Here is a 16,450-nt window from a genome sequence, read left to right as displayed (position 1 = left end):
ACTTAATATAAAATACAAAAAAATACTTGACTCTCAGTAAACAATTTTTTTTAGTAAAAAAGTAAAAAGCTAGCGATCATGTGATAAAAGAAAAAGGAGCTTAAATCTGTCTCTTCTATAAATAATCTAAGCAAATTTTTAAATTTACACGAACTTAGGGAATTGACATCTAACAAATAGTCTTTATGGAATAAGTTGAACAGAAACGCTTCATGGCGAATGTCCAAAGACAATACACAGAATTTAGTTGGTGTTTTGTATTGTAAATTTATATCTAAATACAGTGTTCATATTTTCAAGAGATTATTATTTTTTTAATTGTAATTCTTTTTTATAACAAACTTTTAGCTTTAACGGACACCCCTCCCCCCGATTAGTCTTTTATATCTAGGTTTTACTGTAACACCGGATTATGTTTACGGACTTTACAGATTAAGCTGCTGATATACATGACAAAAAGAAACCATACAATCTGCAGAGTAAAAACAGTTTCGAATACTCTTTACTTTTATTTGCGCCTGATGCATACTGGTTCGGAATAAGAAATCGGAGAGAAACTATTATTTAACTTCGTTGAGACTATCATAGTTGTCGCTGTGAAGGTCCCTTTGAATATTTTTACATATAAAATAACAAGTATGTAATTTTTTTCACATAACCAATTTATTTGACCAGCAACCGGGTTTCGTTGTAACCGACATCATCAGACTGGTGTGAGGCTAGACAAAATTCTATGTTATACACACAACAAGGCAGGAGTTGAAAACCATGATTTTATATAATTTTTCTGACTACCGTTTCCAGATTTAACTATAAATATATTATTTAAATTCACATAAAAAATCCATTTCTGACATAAAATTATATTGAATCATGCCTTAAACCATTATCATAACTTATATGTAATTATTATTATAATACAATACTTAAACTCATTCAATTTATATTTGTTTTGTCAGAAAAATTATATTATTACATATATCTATCGATTGAAATTGTTATAAAAATGACCTGTTCACGCCTCTCCTGGATGTCCTCGGCAGTCTCCAAGATCTTCACCTCCTTGGGTGGCGGGATCTGCTCCATGATGAGGGAACAGTCGAAGACAGAAACTAATACAATTCAACAATGCGTCTGCACGCTGCCAGCTCAGCACTGGTGATACCTCCCACAGATCTGTAATCAGATATAGAAAGGAGAATTGTATTACAAGGGAATATTAAATTACATGGATTATTGAAAAGTATTCAACGCATTTTGTGCTATTAACCCACTGCTGCCAATTGTAATAAATAATAATAAATAACAAAAACAACTAATATAATTGTAAAATAGATTTTTAAAATATACAAAAGGTGAAAAATATGAGGTTTCTTATTAATAAACATTTTTTTTGTCCGCCTCTGTAGTGTAATGGTCAGCACACTCGGCTACCGTTCTGGAGGTCCCGAGTTCGATTCCCAGGGGGGGTCAAATAAATATAAGTGAATTTTTCACTATAATATTTATTCCATATTACCCTGGACTGGTATCTGAAGCGGAGGGCTGATCACCTTTCCTCCATGTGTTAACGATTAAGATAAAACTGCGTTTGTATGATGCAGTGAGCTATGCACCATAGAGGTGCGGATAAGGGTTTGAACTAAATTTTTTAAAATATAGCATTTTTATAAGCACTAATGACACACTACCCTCATATTAATATCCTCGGAAAAATGCATTTCCCTGAACAGCTGAAACAGTTCTATTTAGTCAAATGTTGGAACACAAAATATACTCATCCTTTGAAGCTCGATACGAAAATTTTCTACACCTGAATTTAAAATATTTTAATTTCACCTAAGATGAAGTGCATTTAAATTATTTTGAAAACAGCTAAACTTACATTAAGTGAAGTTGTCTCAATAATTTATATTTTTTACTAAACATAGAATCACGTACATATAGTAAACACTTAAGTCTGTGTGAAGAAACCAGATGGATGATTTAAACGATGGAATTGTAATTACAAGTTTTCAGGAACTAAGTTTGTATGTTGGAGAACTACTGTATTCTTCTTATTTTCATATTGCACCCGTTGGTAATCCAACTCAGGATGTCTTGCACGGAAAATAATATAAACTGCATTTACAAAATGAATATTATATGGTAGCACAGATAAAGAGCGAAGGGCCACACCCGTTTGAATACTTATACAAATGGCATTCCGAAGCACACAGCTAGCATATCAAATTGATAATAATAATAAAAAATCCATTGAGGTGATAAAAGATACCAATTTACAAGTCAAAGGTCAGTATAGTAAAGAAATTTTTCATTAATTGATTCGGCAGTCACTTTGTGGTAAAATCTATCCATTTTTAATTGCATCATTTTCAAACACCGTAATACGGATGCAGAATGCATCGAAACACGTGTCACAGTAGATTTTAAGAACTAGTAGTATTTACTAAGTAAAACATTAATTAAAAAAAGACATTTTTGCAATTGCATATTTATTATTTTACCAGTTTTCTTTTACTAATAATATTTTATAGTGTATTTATTTCCTGGGTAATAGTTATCTAGATTTTATAGATTAGGGCTGTCCAATCAACGCCCGCGACTTATATTTGTGAGGACCGCAATGTGTTTTTTTTTATATAACACAAATAGGAAAATATTCCTTCTTTAAAATTTATTTCATGGAGCATTATTTTATTTTTTACAGCATCTCAAATAAATTAATGAAATACTTATTCCTAAAGGTGGGGACTGACCGGAGTCATTTTGTCGTAACGTAACTCCTTACGATGCGAGCATTCGTATAGTCAGTACAGCGAGCCGAGCTGCTCGCCTCTCGTTCCAAGTGCTCCATCCGAAGTCGGATGCTAGCCGCGAATGTTATGTTACGACGAAATGTAGAGGTCAGTCGCCACCTTAAGGCAACAAGTTATCTGTCACCATAATAAAGGGAATTCCCGAAGTGTGATTTGTTTGCATTTTGTCATGTTAGCTCTTCATCGTCAGATAACATATTCATGTTCATACTGACACAAATGTAAAAGATAAATTAACATTCGTGTATTATTAAAGCAATTGTTTCTGCGGCCCTGCAATCTTTTTACTTATTTGGATTGGCCCGGGGTGGTATTTGGTTTGGACAGCCCTGTTATAGACGATTCAAGAGACCAGGTTATTTTATCTTGACTATTATTAGATGGAAAATAATGATACAAAAAAAAAATAATAACATAATTTGACATTTGGTGGTACATTTACTAGTGGGTAGATTTTCGTTTCTTTAAAATTAATTGTTAAATAATTTTCACGAGTACTGCTGAATGACATATTTAGGTGCATCATATATTTATTTATTTACACACTTCAGACAGGAAGAGTATTTCTACCCATCGGGTTGATTGATGCTTAAGAACGGGAAGGGCATTTTTACCTTCTGCGCCGGTCTCATTTCAAAGGCAGAAAGAAGGAATCTTCCAATGTTTTAACATGAATATTATATACCGATCTCTTTGTTAAGGTCTTAACTATGTGTGCATAATTATCAAATCCTGTCGCCAGCGGTCCGCAGGCGTAAAAATATCATCCCAAATGTGTTGAATGGGAGCGCCCACCTTTAAACGCAGTTTGATTCCACAGATATATAGTATCGAAGAAAAAAAACAGAAAACTCAAATAAAAAATGTTTACTATTTGTTTTGAATTACAGTAGCTATTGTAATAATTAACTGTACCGGGAAATCATGAGTTATAAATAGGTATATATACACAGAGAGTACATTTACATGGAATGAATGAGGGGATCAAACGTATGTGGATGTGCATACGTATGAGTGTATCTGTACACCACAATGGTATGCATGTATCGGTCATGGAGGCTGATTGCTTGTGACCTCTCTCTGGATTATGTCATTACTAATTTAACCCATGTAGTAGGCAACATTTTTTTAAAAAATATTACATCTTCTCATGTTTAATTTAAAAAAAAAACATATTTAGCATAAAATTGCACAGAGGACCCATTTGAAAAATTAGCTATTTGAGATCATGCTTTTTTTATTTATATTATTCATATTTTAAAATTATATATTTTTTTAATAAATAAACGCATTATTTTAATAAATTTGATTAAAATTGATAGGAGTTTTTTGTAATTCTTTTTATTAAGGGTCAATAAAATAAAAAAATACATGATAAGTATATTAAGTAGATATGTATAAATTAATGAGAGATTAATTAAATAAGAAGAAGAAAAACTAAATAAAGAGACATTTATTTAAAGATTTTTTTTCTTAATGTGATTTAAAAACTTAAGGTAGAGAAAAGGTTAAAAGCTTTTTTTATTTAATTATAGATTTGGCGTTTGATTTGTAAAACTCCATTTTAATTTATACATGAAATATTAAATCAATCACTGACTTTTTTCGGTCTGCTAAATTATATTTTATTATCAAAAAAACAAAAAATTATTTCTGACCATTGTTTCGCCTTGTTATGGAATTTTCAAACAAATGTATTTTTTATGTGTTTTTAACAATAAAATACAATTTAGTAGACTCAAAAAAAATTGTGTTTGATTTTAACATTTAATATATAAAAGCCTTTATGATCCTACAAGTATTTTTTTGATCTTACAAGTATCAAGTAGCCTTGCCTTCCAGCAGGTTTCTGCATTTATTTTTTATAAAAATAATGCTAATTTTAAAAAGGCATCCCACAAATTTATATATCATATATCACAATTAAACCAATTGTATATATATATTTTTTAAATAGTTCTGTTATAACATTACTTGCTCATACATTAGTTTTGTAAAAAAAAAACAAATACAAGTTTATTTTTTTAGACAAAGGCAAAGTATGGATAAAGAAATGCTATACAAAACATAAATTTATTTTATTTCATAAAATAATCCTTGAAAACTAAGTAGGTACCAAACCATACCATATAGGTCAATCAATATGTATGATACCGGCAATAATTAGGTACTTTGTGTTTGAAAAAATAAAATAGAAAAAATGATACATGCTTTTATTTGTATCGACTATTTTAAGAATAAAAATGTTTTTTCTTTTTCTTTTTTAGGTTTTACTTTTAAGATATATATATTTTTAAATAACAGTTAATCACTTAATTGCGCAAATATATTGAAAATGTAAGTTGTTTTTGCGGTTGATAAAATCGATCCAGTTATCTAAAAGTGTACGATGATAGCAAATAGCAACAGGAATCTGATAAGAAATTATAATATAATTTATGATTATAACATTATTTAGACTTTAAAAAAAGGAAATTTTAATTCGCTTTAATACAGATTATTTGATGCGTTGTATCCGAAGTTACGCTACAAACGTTCAAATAAATTCAAAATGACATGTTTCCAACCGCCTGGCATTAAGTGTGTACATCCTTTTTATGTCAAATGATGTAATGGTCCAAATATGCGCTCATGGCGGCCGCCCTGTCACCGCTGATTTATATTCTATATTTACTCTCGAACTACATATTCGGCAACTAAGTAAACCGCTTATACCATACAAATATAATACAAACGTATTCAATGTGATAAAAATATATTGAAGCACTCAAATAACATCGGAGCAGTGGGGTGTGGCATGAGAAATTAATAAACGAAACAAGCCGTGGCGGCCGAATTACACGCATAAAAATAACGAATATATCAATAATAAAGATGATTAATGAACGTATACAGTTAAAATCACTCACTTTTAAAAGGAATACAGTTTTATATTTTCACTCACGACGAAATGCACAAAATGAAACGATTTTAATAAATAAAACGGGAAACGACGGCATCCATCACACTCCAATTTCACTCACTCTAAAAATCTATGGAAACGAGCTGGCTGGAAGCGTACTTTTTAACCATAGATTTTGCTAACTTTGACAGAAGTTACTAAGTAGGAACTTATCCCAACACAGTTTTTGGAAATGAAATCACAGGGTAACCTACAATTTTCATGTCCCTATTAGTATTGAAGTAGTAAATAGGGAACCGCATTGGTTTGGCACGGCGTTAACTTATCATTTCTGCACGATAGCCGAATCTGTAGAAAATTTAATTTTGTATAGCCATCTTACTAGTTCAACTATGATGTGCCATGTAAACAAGTTTTTACAACCAAAATTATATACATGCTCAATCATAGTCATGGTGGCCAATATTACAATTTAAAAATTGATCACTTTTATCGGCCAATGACAGGTCGTAAGCCGTGAAAATGTCTCACATTCTTTTTTTATAAAACTTCTTTGCATCTCAATAGATTTCTGGAAAATTTTTGATTTTATATTGCCTTTATATTATATATTAAAATAACACTAGTGTTATGTTTTGACTTTATTTATTAATTAAATATATTTTTATTCCAAAGAGGAGTTTTAGTAATACATAGGAGATCAAAGCTTAAAAATAGTATGTGATAAGTTCGTCGATTTTTTCCATGAGCTCTACGTAATTTAAAAAATCTTCATTTATTGCAATACAAATGAAAATGAAGATTGTAAAAACAATTATAAACAGCAATAAAAATTTGTTTTGCCTGAACCAATTACTGTCTTTGTCATCTGCAACAATAAGGAAGTTTTATTAAAAATATAATATCAAGAGTTAAAAAATATATATTAAATTTGATGTTATGGAAATTGATTACAGTGAAATTTCGGTCGGGTATATATGAGGAGATGCATGAATGTGGAAGAGGCGAAGAATGTTTGCAAAGACAGAGTGGTGCGGCATTGGATTTTCTCTCTGTACCCCTGCGGGAAGCGGCATCATGGTATGTTAGTTAGAATTTTCGGGTGATGAAATTTAAAAAAAATATATGTGATAAAATTTCTGATGAAAAAATAGTTAGATTTGCGAACAGAATTTTAATTTAAAAATAGTAATCACAATCCAACTAATTGTAAAGAGCAAAAAAAAAAGAGAAGGAGAAAACATCTTCTTCTTCTAATTCTTATTCGCACCCAATGATGCATAGGGCACTGCATCATATTGACGCAGTGTTATTTTGATTGTTGCTAATATGAAGGCAAGGTGATTACTCCTGCGCTTCAGGGACCAGGTCCAGGGTAATATTAAGTAAATTTTAGAGGTTAAAATCACTAATATTTATTTACTACCCCCCTGGGAATCGAATCCGGGACCTCTAGCACGTTAGCTAAACACGCTAACCTTTGAAGCACGGAAGCGAATGGAGAAAACATAGTGGTTTAAAAAAATTATCAAAAAATTAGAACCACTGTAATTTTTTGGGGGCCTACAATGAATTTATTTATTGCACATTGTCCATTGATTCATATGCGAACAAATGGAGCACAAAAAATGATTCTGATTACAAATTGTTTGCCTTACGAAACAAACTAAGTTCGCAACTTGAGGTTCCACTGAATGTCTATTGTGAATGCTGATTATTGCCATTCAAAATTCTAACAAAATATATTGATTTTTTATGATATATAATAGGATTTTTTTCTTTATTATTTGTCATTCGCTTTCTGAAATTAAATATCCACATTCCCTTGAAAAAAATACATACTCATCTTTCCTTCTGTATAAAAAAGAGGTTAATTATTGGTTAAGGTTTACAACTTTCAGAAACCTATTTTTTATTTATTTAATTGATCTTAAGCATTTCATAATATAATATTATAATATACCTATAGTATCTAATGGTGGTTTATCATTGTAAACAAAAAGGTATTTCAAATGGATTTGGTTCGTGATTCCCATTAAAGACTTATCTCCCACTGAAAATATACAAGAAAATTTATTAATAATACAGTTTTACTAATGAAATAATCCGATGGTTATTCTTATTATTTTATAAATTCCTCTCGACTTCTGGAGATGGCTGTCAGCTTCGTTTACAACTCTGTGTCTGTAGCCATGAAAAACACTAGTTGGCCCACACTAGATTATCCCTGCTGTTCCCAACACAGATTCAAATAAAAACATATTTACTTAGCTAGAAGAAACAAAAATCCACTAAATGAACTATAAACCTTTTACATAATAAGAAAGGTAAATAATAAATGCAATCCCCATCTTAAAAAAAGCCATGAAAAACAGTTACTGATGTTGAATTTTCCAGTCCATAATTTACAAGATGTTTTAAAATTTCTCCTACATTCCTTTAACCATAAATTTTTCCAATCATGATGATTTAAAGTTGGTGGATATTTTATAACATTGATACATTTGTCTATCAATCGTTTAAATCTCTCCTAACTCTTCTTCTGCACCAAATAGTCAATAGGACACCGCAACATATTGACATAGTGTTATATTGATCGTTATAAAAGAAAGGAGTCAATAAATAAATTCTACAGTGTAAAACTACTTATATTTATTTCAAACCCCCTAGGAATTCAAACCTCGGACCTTAAGCTCAGTAGACAAACACTCTAACCAGTACACCATGAAATTGTCTTAGGGTATCAATTGATAGCCGCCAAATTGAAAACCCTATAAGAACAAAATATGTGATAAGGTATAATGTGTTTTATCGTAATGCTGTGCTTGGAGTGTCATCAGAATAATAAGTATTTTGTATGTTTACTTGTTTCCGACTTGTCTGCGTCTCCATCGCCCTCCGGGCAGTGATAGGCCGCTACGCAAGTGATGTAAGGACCTAGTTTGCTCGCTCGCCACCCTTCCCCACCAGGTTTTTTTGGCAATACTATTTCAGATGTGTAGACGCCATCAGAATTATTCACTTCTCGCTGAAACCAAATCAAACCAAAGATAATGTCAATTAAGGAGAATCTCTACATGTAAGGACTATTAACCTGCCCGTAAATGGACGTAAATGAATGTCAGTGTGAATTTTCCAAATTTTTTAAAGGAGTATCGACGTTAATGTACGTCGAAGTCCGTCTGTCAGTTAATGTGATGTAACTTGTATGGCAATGACATCTGTGGATATTTGTGTGTAATTTTGTCATAATTGAAAAATATTTCGTAAAGGTGTTTTTTTTTATAAAAATTATTTTAACTTAATTTCTATCTTCATAATACATCGATTTAATGATAAAAAATATAATTTTTTCATGTAAAAAGAACCCACTCCCCAGAGAAAGCCGGACATCAATTTTTGTACTCCCAAAAAGGTTGAATTTTAAGGTATGTGAGTATGTTGGTGTCACAGGTAATAACATGTGAATACCCGCGTAGTCTGGCAAGCGTCATTCTAGATAAGTCTCTCCTTAAAAGTAGTCACTCCCATAGAGCTCCTATCAACTTATATATGGAATAAAACAAAGTCAAAGAACTAGCTATCTTTTACTGGTATTCTTCCACTACCTGAACCCACAACAACAAAAATAAAAGAATATCAGACCAAAACACATCGCAGATAAATGACACAGAGAATGACCGACTACACACAAAATGAAATAACTTAAAGAAGATTATTATCTACCCAGACACTAATGAAACAAAATCAAATACACATCACATTTGTACCCTGAAGCGCAATACTCATTGTCCCCTCATAAAATTAATGATCCAGTAAACATTCCTGATGTAGGCCTCATGCACCATTGCGTGTGGATAAGAATCAGAAAAATCAGAATTTGATACCTTGTACTGCTGATTCCGATGGCACTTTAATTGCAGCATAGAATATAATTCATCCAGTCTCACTTGTTTGTAAATATATTTTGGCTTGCATTTACTATGGCAACTATTCACTGAAAGCATATCCAGGCCCTCCCCAACCTCACAAGCATACTGAGGCCATTTTGAAATGGGAATATCCTGTAGAATTTCTGAAAACTGCAATCAATAACCAGTAACAAAAAAACACAGTAAAAACTAGTTTTAAAACAATATTATGAATGAATTTACCCGTAGTACACCTTAGTTTTCATTTTTAATGTAACGCCAATAACTTAATCGATTTAAAAAACAGTTGAAAAAGGAGTCTCACATTACGTTTGTATTGAAACATTGTAACATGCGTATTATTGTTTTTATTAAAATTATTTTAGAAACTGTTCAATGTAATTTCGAGCCAAACTCAACATCAAAACATAAATATATATACACAATGTTAAGCTACACATAGAAGAACGGGTTGATATTAATTTTTATATCTTATTTCGACCCATTACAAACCAAAAAGTTACTTTGAGATATTAATTATTAAGATTTATATTGAGCTATTTCTTTAGAGTCATGTTCTAATCTAATATGGGCTAAAATTACTCTTGGATGCAGTCTAAATATGATCTTTTGTTATGTTGTATTAGCCAGTAAGGTCATTTTGTTACCTGTGAGTATGGAACAGATTTTAATTTTAGCTGATTGACTTGCAAAACATAGTGGAGAATTTCTATTATTTCTGTATGCGTGTTCAGATATTTCGTAGACTGTAGAAGAGGTAATAATGTGCTGAAACTTGGCACTCTGAATAAAACATCTATCTAAAAAATAAAATAATGTGCTACTTCATTAATGGATTAACAATATTTTGTGGGTATACCGGTAAAAAACGTTAATGTTAAAATCCCTGTTATATAAAACACTTAGCCTGAATAAAAAACCCACTATGTATTACTTAAAGTTTATTTACTTTTAAAACCACATATATATGACATTTCAAACTACTTGGTGTATTTTGCCGGTTTATAGAACGTTGAAAACTTTATAATATGCATAATCAAGTAAAAATTGCATATTTTCGAGTTCACGTTCTTTGCCAGTACACCCACAATTTGTTTTATAGACTAAACAGCAAGCCTGTGCATAGTAATGTCGGGATAAATAAATACCTAAATACTAGGCAGAGGAATGCTACACGCTATCTTCAGAAATAATTTTCACTTCTTCCACATTCATGCATCTCGCTGGTTTTTTTGGCTACTGACCGGACCGCTTTTAAGTATTTTACATACATAGATTGTGCCAAATTTTCCACGGTCTTTCTCTGCTCCTTGTTCCAACTACATTGGCCTCATAAATTTGTTTTACCATTCTCTCCACACTCATTCGTTCCACATGTCCAAACCATCTTAACACACCTGTCTTAATTTTATCAAAACAGCTTACTTCAGCATTGCATTCATTTATAATTTCACCATTCGAACATCTATAATATATCATGTTGCCGCACATTCGTCTGAGGGGTCGTATTTCGGCTGCATTGCATCACCTGATATGTTCTATGCAATATTCCTACTGCAACTTGGTTGCCAACTCAATGTTTGTACATATTAATTTTTTTTGATATTTTTCATACCACTGCCTGAAAATCCTTTTTATCATCCTTAAAAAATCTGGAAAGGGTCGGAAATGGGTCAAGATATTTCACATACTGGAAACTGACAGCCGCCGCTGTAAAGAGACTCATCTTCAGATCTGCTGCCATTACATCCTCATTAAGTAATTTTAAAATATCGGCTGCCTTTTCTGACAACACTTCACATTTATCAAATTCCACCTCCATCGAGAAATTATTACAATAATAACAACTATCGTTAATATGAACTATGAATGTTTCAGAATTGGAAATGTCGAAATCAAAGGATAAAATGAAATCAGATTCCAATTTTAACATGAAGATTTTGAAAACATGATTATAATTTATTATACAATATGCAGGCAGGTACTTGCCATCAGTAGGAATGACAAAATGTCATTCAAATGTTAATTAAATAATATAAATATCTACAAATTGCCATTGAATCAATCATTTCAGTTTTTTTGTTAAAACTCATAAAGCATCTATCTTTCTGACACAAACATATGTTTTAACTCAAGTCTTCAGGTTTGGAAAATTATAAACAAAAAATCTATTAAACAAGATTGACTGGATACCTTATAGGGTAGGATCATTAATTTAAAATCATATTCACTAGTAAACCAGAACTCATATGCTAACAAATTTGAACCCAATGTGCTTCCAATATGGTGACTAATAAAAAATTATTACAAAATTCACAGTGATAATTTATGTCCACACATACCTATATAATATTCGATAAATTACTCTGCCGTATTTGCTTTTATATTGATTGACTGAAGATTGTCACTTTTCGCATGAACTAGATTATTTTTTTATTTTTTTATTATTATTATTATTAATTTTTTGATGAGATGTTAAAAAATAATATGAAAATAACTCCTGTAATTGGAGATAATCCAGATTTTGTGAACAAGTATTTGGACGCACTCAAAATGTTGTAAATAAATTATCTGGTCAAATTATAAGCTTATAAGCTTATATGGTATTTTCTGGCGTTTCTCATGTGCGTGATTATAATCCAGGATTCGGACCTCACATACTAATATAAGAGTTTCTGCTTAGTAAAAAGCTTATTTACATCTCACCAATAGATATCTCAAGTGAAGTTCTAGTGATTCAAGAACAAGGTTTGTAAATTGGTCCATATATATATAGAACTTCCAAGAATTTGAGTAGTGTGGTTGTCAATAATGGGTAGAATTGGTGAATGTTACACGTGTGTAAAGTGATCACTTAAACCAGCCTATGACGGTCGTCAGCCCTGTAAATGCCCAGACTTCCATATTCTTCTTCATCTTTGATGAGGTGTTAAAAAATAATATGAAAATAACTCCTGTAATTGGAGATAATCCAGATTTTGTGAACACACTCAAACTGTTGTAACTAGACTATTAGTTTATAATATTTGTCAAAATGGAAGGATATGGCGTACTTACCCTATTATATATTGATGATATACAAATGCGATAGTTGAAATTTTATCATTATTTCAAGAAATAAAACATTTTTTACCGAAAAACATATTTTATTTAAAGCTAATAATACATTTGTTACAAAAATATATGAAAATGCAAATTATCGCCACAAATGCATTTTTTTTCACAAATAATAAACAATTGAATATTTTTAAATTAAGTGGTTAGTAAATCTACAAATTCTATGAAAGAATTCTACAAAATAAGCATTAACAATGAAATCATTTGAATTTTATTTCATGTAAATTGAAGTTTTAATTTTAAATAATTCATGCATTATATCAATTCAAGTGGTAACTGAAAGTCAATTACATAGAGATAAATGTGTTCTAGTAATGGAAATGTTTTTATTAAAAAAAGTATGTGTGGTGAAACATGCATTGATAAAGGAGGAATGTTTTCTTTCACACAATATTTAAAAAAAAATGTTACAGTACTTATTTATCTAATTCCTAGCAACACTAATGTAAAAAACATAAATCTACCTACAGATCTATCCAAAATCTGAACATCCTTCATGGTGGCAGTCAACTCTTTCTTTCATTCTCTTTCTTGACCTTGTCTCGGGTGGTTACCGTTGTGTTAAAATTTCATTGTAATTTTTATAAATTTTAAATCAATATTTTAGATTAAAATCAATAATTTAATTAAATTAGGTATAATGATAAATGACAGATAGAAAGTACATGTCGCTCACTCCTTTCAAGAACATCATAAAACAAAAATCGTCAATTTCCAGTTGTGCATGTTTTCGGAATGCCCAGAAAATGTTCTATATCCCACCAAAAGCGGCATATTTTTAGCTTAATATTTACCCGCTACAGGGCAGAAAGTGTTGTTTTTGCATTTTGAAGAAAAGGTATTGTTTAAATTTTTTTTGAAATATACTAAATATTTTTCAAATGGAGAAAAAACATTCAAGTTTTACCTAAAATGATCTGTTGCACAGTAAAAAGTTCAATAAGTGGCTTGATATTCATTTTTAATACATTGTATTATATTGCTAAACTTTAAAAACGTTCTACTGAAAAATCAAGTTTTTTGATTTATGACGTTCTTGAATCCTGTATTGGATTTATATAATCTGGTCATATAATAAGGGTTAATTACTGCCCGTTGATATAAAGATTTTGAGGATTTGCAAATACGTTCATCTCTGGCCACACCTTCATAATAAATGCTATGTTTATACTTTTATATTTTTTATGTACGTAATAGGTAGGTATTTATGAAATTTGTCTGCCTCCATAGTTTATTGGTTAGCACATTTGGCCAGCATGCTGGAGGTCCTGGGTTCGATTCCAAGGAGGGCAAAATAGTTATGAGTGATTTTTCACTCTTATATTTATTTAATTACCCAGGTTAGGTTTAAGATTGGGTTAGGTTGGGCAAAAAGTCAACTTTTACTATGTAACTCAAGGAGTGTACTTTCCCTAGGTGTAGTCAACTCTGACTAGTAGTAAATTTTGTTCAAAATTCATCACTTTTCGGTTTTATTCAAATTTTACTAACTCAAAGTAGTAACATTATACATTCCTTAGGTGTAATCAAATATGACGAATAAATGTTGATCAAAATTCATCACTTTTCACATTTAATAAAATTTAACTGAAAAACACAGCAAGAATTGACTTTACTAAGGAGAGTCGAATCTTACTGGAGAATCTACATTTCCTGTAACATATACGTATTCTTGTTCTTCTAAAATGCATAATATGTTGAAAAAAAATATTTTAAGTTAAACACAGCGAAACTAGAACCAAGGACACCAGCCGCTTAGCGTGATTGACAGTATACCCGGATCTGTAGCTAGAGTAATGAGTCGGTCCACCTAGAAAAAAAATATACCATTTTTAAATTTACATTATTTTGTGTACATTCCATAAAAACGTTTTTTATTGTAAAAATTGCTTCAAAATATTACCCATAGTGTGGGCAAAATTATTCAGTACTAAAATGGTTCAGTAGCTTTTCAATGTCTATTTTTTTATTATTTGTTTTTATTTTTAAAAAACATCTCCTTTCCAGCATTATAGGGTATAGTTATGCTGGAAAGGAGATGTTAATTTAAAAAAATCAAACTGCATACTTGACTCGCTAGTTAGCTAGTTTCATTTGTCTTGAAAGAGGGTGATGTACATTTTAAAAGTTAGGTAAAATCGAAAGAGAATGCTTATGGACAGTGAGAGTTTATGAACCTGCTGGTCCACACTCAGAAGTGGATTGCTCTCGACTCCCTTGGTGTACGACGCCATAGCCCTCTGGACCACTTGGCAAAAGTACTTGGTGTACTCGATCCCTTCGCTCCTCATCCTCAGGTCCTCCATAGTGATGGTGGAGGGGTCCACTCCTGACAGCTTCCGCTTGCACTGGTTAATCTGGAGAGACAACAAGATACAAATATTAATAATCTTATTTTATTTTGTATATTAACCCTTACTGGTCCAATGTCGAATCTCATTCGACATCGATTTTTTCCTCTTAGGTCCCATGTCGGATGTTATTCGACATTTTTTTCATCATAAGTATTATTTATTTTAATTCCAAGCTTACATTTTTGTCACTCGTATCTATTACAACAGTATGTGGAGCAGGGGACAAAAGACTTTCCAATTGGAATGTAACTGTCTACCTAGATTTTTTTTTTAATTTTGGGGGACCGGAAAAAGTTAAAGGCATTGTTAACTCTGTGGTATGGTAAAATAACTAGTGTTTTTAGTGTTTTTTAACCGTTTTAGTGCTAAGCTTATTTTGCAAGTATGTATGTAAATTTCCATAGATATTTTGTGTTATTCGAGTAAAAAAAGTGTGGCATTAAATAAAACGGACAAATAATAACCAATTTTAATGTTTTTTTTTCAATTATATAAGTAAAAAATGATATTTTATGTTTATAATAAGAAGTTCACATTTAAAAGTGCAAACAATATTTTAAAATATATAAATATAAAATTATGTCACTTCACAATTATGTTTTCCAGCGTAAATTCAATGCAGTCCCTTTTAGAATTCCTTTTCCAATAAGATAAATGGTGGTTCGTCTTGTTATTGCCATTTCCAGTAAGACGGCACAATGAATGCTTTTATTTCATCCACAGCAATTGGTGTCCACTTTTAGTCCGTGAATTTGGTTTCAAATTTCTCGTGTTCAAAAACTGTGCAGCATAACGATCGGTTTCTTTGACAATATGTTCAAGAAATAATGAGGTAAATAATAAATTGAAATTGGTGTCGGGTTGTGGTCCCGTGGTTAGTGTCGCGGACTCTTAAGTCAGAGTTTCTTGGTTCGAACCCACTCTACCACAATTTGATACCTATGTCTAATAATGAGCCGCTTAGGCTCACAGAAATAGTATGAAATGGAAATATTTGTGCAAATAATAAAAACACAAATATTTCTCTTTTAACATAAAAAATAAAAAATAAAAATAGGCTGCTGGTTTTGCATTAGAAGTAGGAGTGCGTCTAGGTCCGGGAACTTTAAAAAAATGGTCACATGTGTGTGTCATACCTTGTTAACAGGAGACCACTTCTGCAAGCCGGCTTCTGAGTTTTGCACCCAGTCCAGGGAGGGTTCGCGCACAAATACCTCCATGGCCGCGAGCAGCAGGGAGCGGTGAGCGCACAGCGTGGTGAGGGCTCTCCACATCAGCTCTCTCAGGGCACCTGAAAAAAAAAACAAATTTCAAACATTATTCATT

The 16,450-nt window shown here is 31.4% G+C and overlaps 2 protein-coding genes and 2 long non-coding RNA genes across 7 annotated transcripts in view; all 4 read right to left on the bottom strand.

Annotated features, from left to right (window-relative positions):
* The window catches only part of alpha-Spec (alpha spectrin), a 75,405-nt gene extending 69,544 nt beyond the window's left edge, over positions 1-5,861 (bottom strand). For 3 of the 4 annotated variants that reach the window (XM_088260605.1, XM_088260606.1, XM_088260607.1), the window contains exons 1-2: positions 5,729-5,855; positions 1,012-1,176 (exon numbers count right to left, since the gene is read on the bottom strand). In XM_088260605.1, coding sequence (XP_088116731.1) covers positions 1,012-1,086 — 75 coding nt within the window. In that variant the 5' untranslated portion in view covers positions 1,087-1,176; positions 5,729-5,855. Of the gene's footprint in view, positions 1-1,011; positions 1,177-5,728 lie in introns of all 4 variants that reach the window. The other variant, XM_088260608.1, reaches the window with a different exon arrangement.
* Positions 5,862-6,349: 488 nt separating this feature from the next.
* LOC148309093 (uncharacterized) lies at positions 6,350-8,750 on the bottom strand. Its single transcript, XR_015837602.1, has 3 exons — positions 8,587-8,750; positions 7,685-7,774; positions 6,350-6,589 (listed from the first exon to the last, which is right to left on the bottom strand). It is a non-coding gene; the product is annotated as an uncharacterized LOC148309093 (long non-coding RNA).
* Positions 8,751-9,619: 869 nt separating this feature from the next.
* On the bottom strand, positions 9,620-11,548 carry LOC148309092 (uncharacterized). The gene is made up of 3 exons (XR_015837601.1): positions 11,269-11,548; positions 10,301-10,453; positions 9,620-9,803 (listed from the first exon to the last, which is right to left on the bottom strand). It is a non-coding gene; the product is annotated as an uncharacterized LOC148309092 (long non-coding RNA).
* Positions 11,549-12,778: 1,230 nt separating this feature from the next.
* Positions 12,779-16,450, bottom strand: part of LOC148309091 (DNA-dependent protein kinase catalytic subunit-like) — a 67,915-nt gene continuing 64,243 nt past the window's right edge. Inside the window, exons 49-51 of the mRNA XM_088260590.1 lie at positions 16,261-16,415; positions 14,948-15,127; positions 12,779-14,580 (exon numbers count right to left, since the gene is read on the bottom strand). Of these exons, the coding sequence (XP_088116716.1) occupies positions 14,503-14,580; positions 14,948-15,127; positions 16,261-16,415 (413 nt within the window). The 3' untranslated portion in view covers positions 12,779-14,502. The remainder of the gene's footprint in view (positions 14,581-14,947; positions 15,128-16,260; positions 16,416-16,450) is intronic.

This window comes from Brachycentrus maculatus, unplaced genomic scaffold, assembly GCF_059751285.1.
Source record: "Brachycentrus maculatus isolate JH-2025_06_01 unplaced genomic scaffold, ASM5975128v1 h1tg000139l, whole genome shotgun sequence".
Classification (NCBI taxonomy): Eukaryota; Metazoa; Arthropoda; class Insecta; order Trichoptera; family Brachycentridae; genus Brachycentrus; species Brachycentrus maculatus.
The sequence above is the reverse complement of the archived record's forward strand: the minus strand, read 5'-3'. Positions and strand labels throughout refer to the sequence as shown.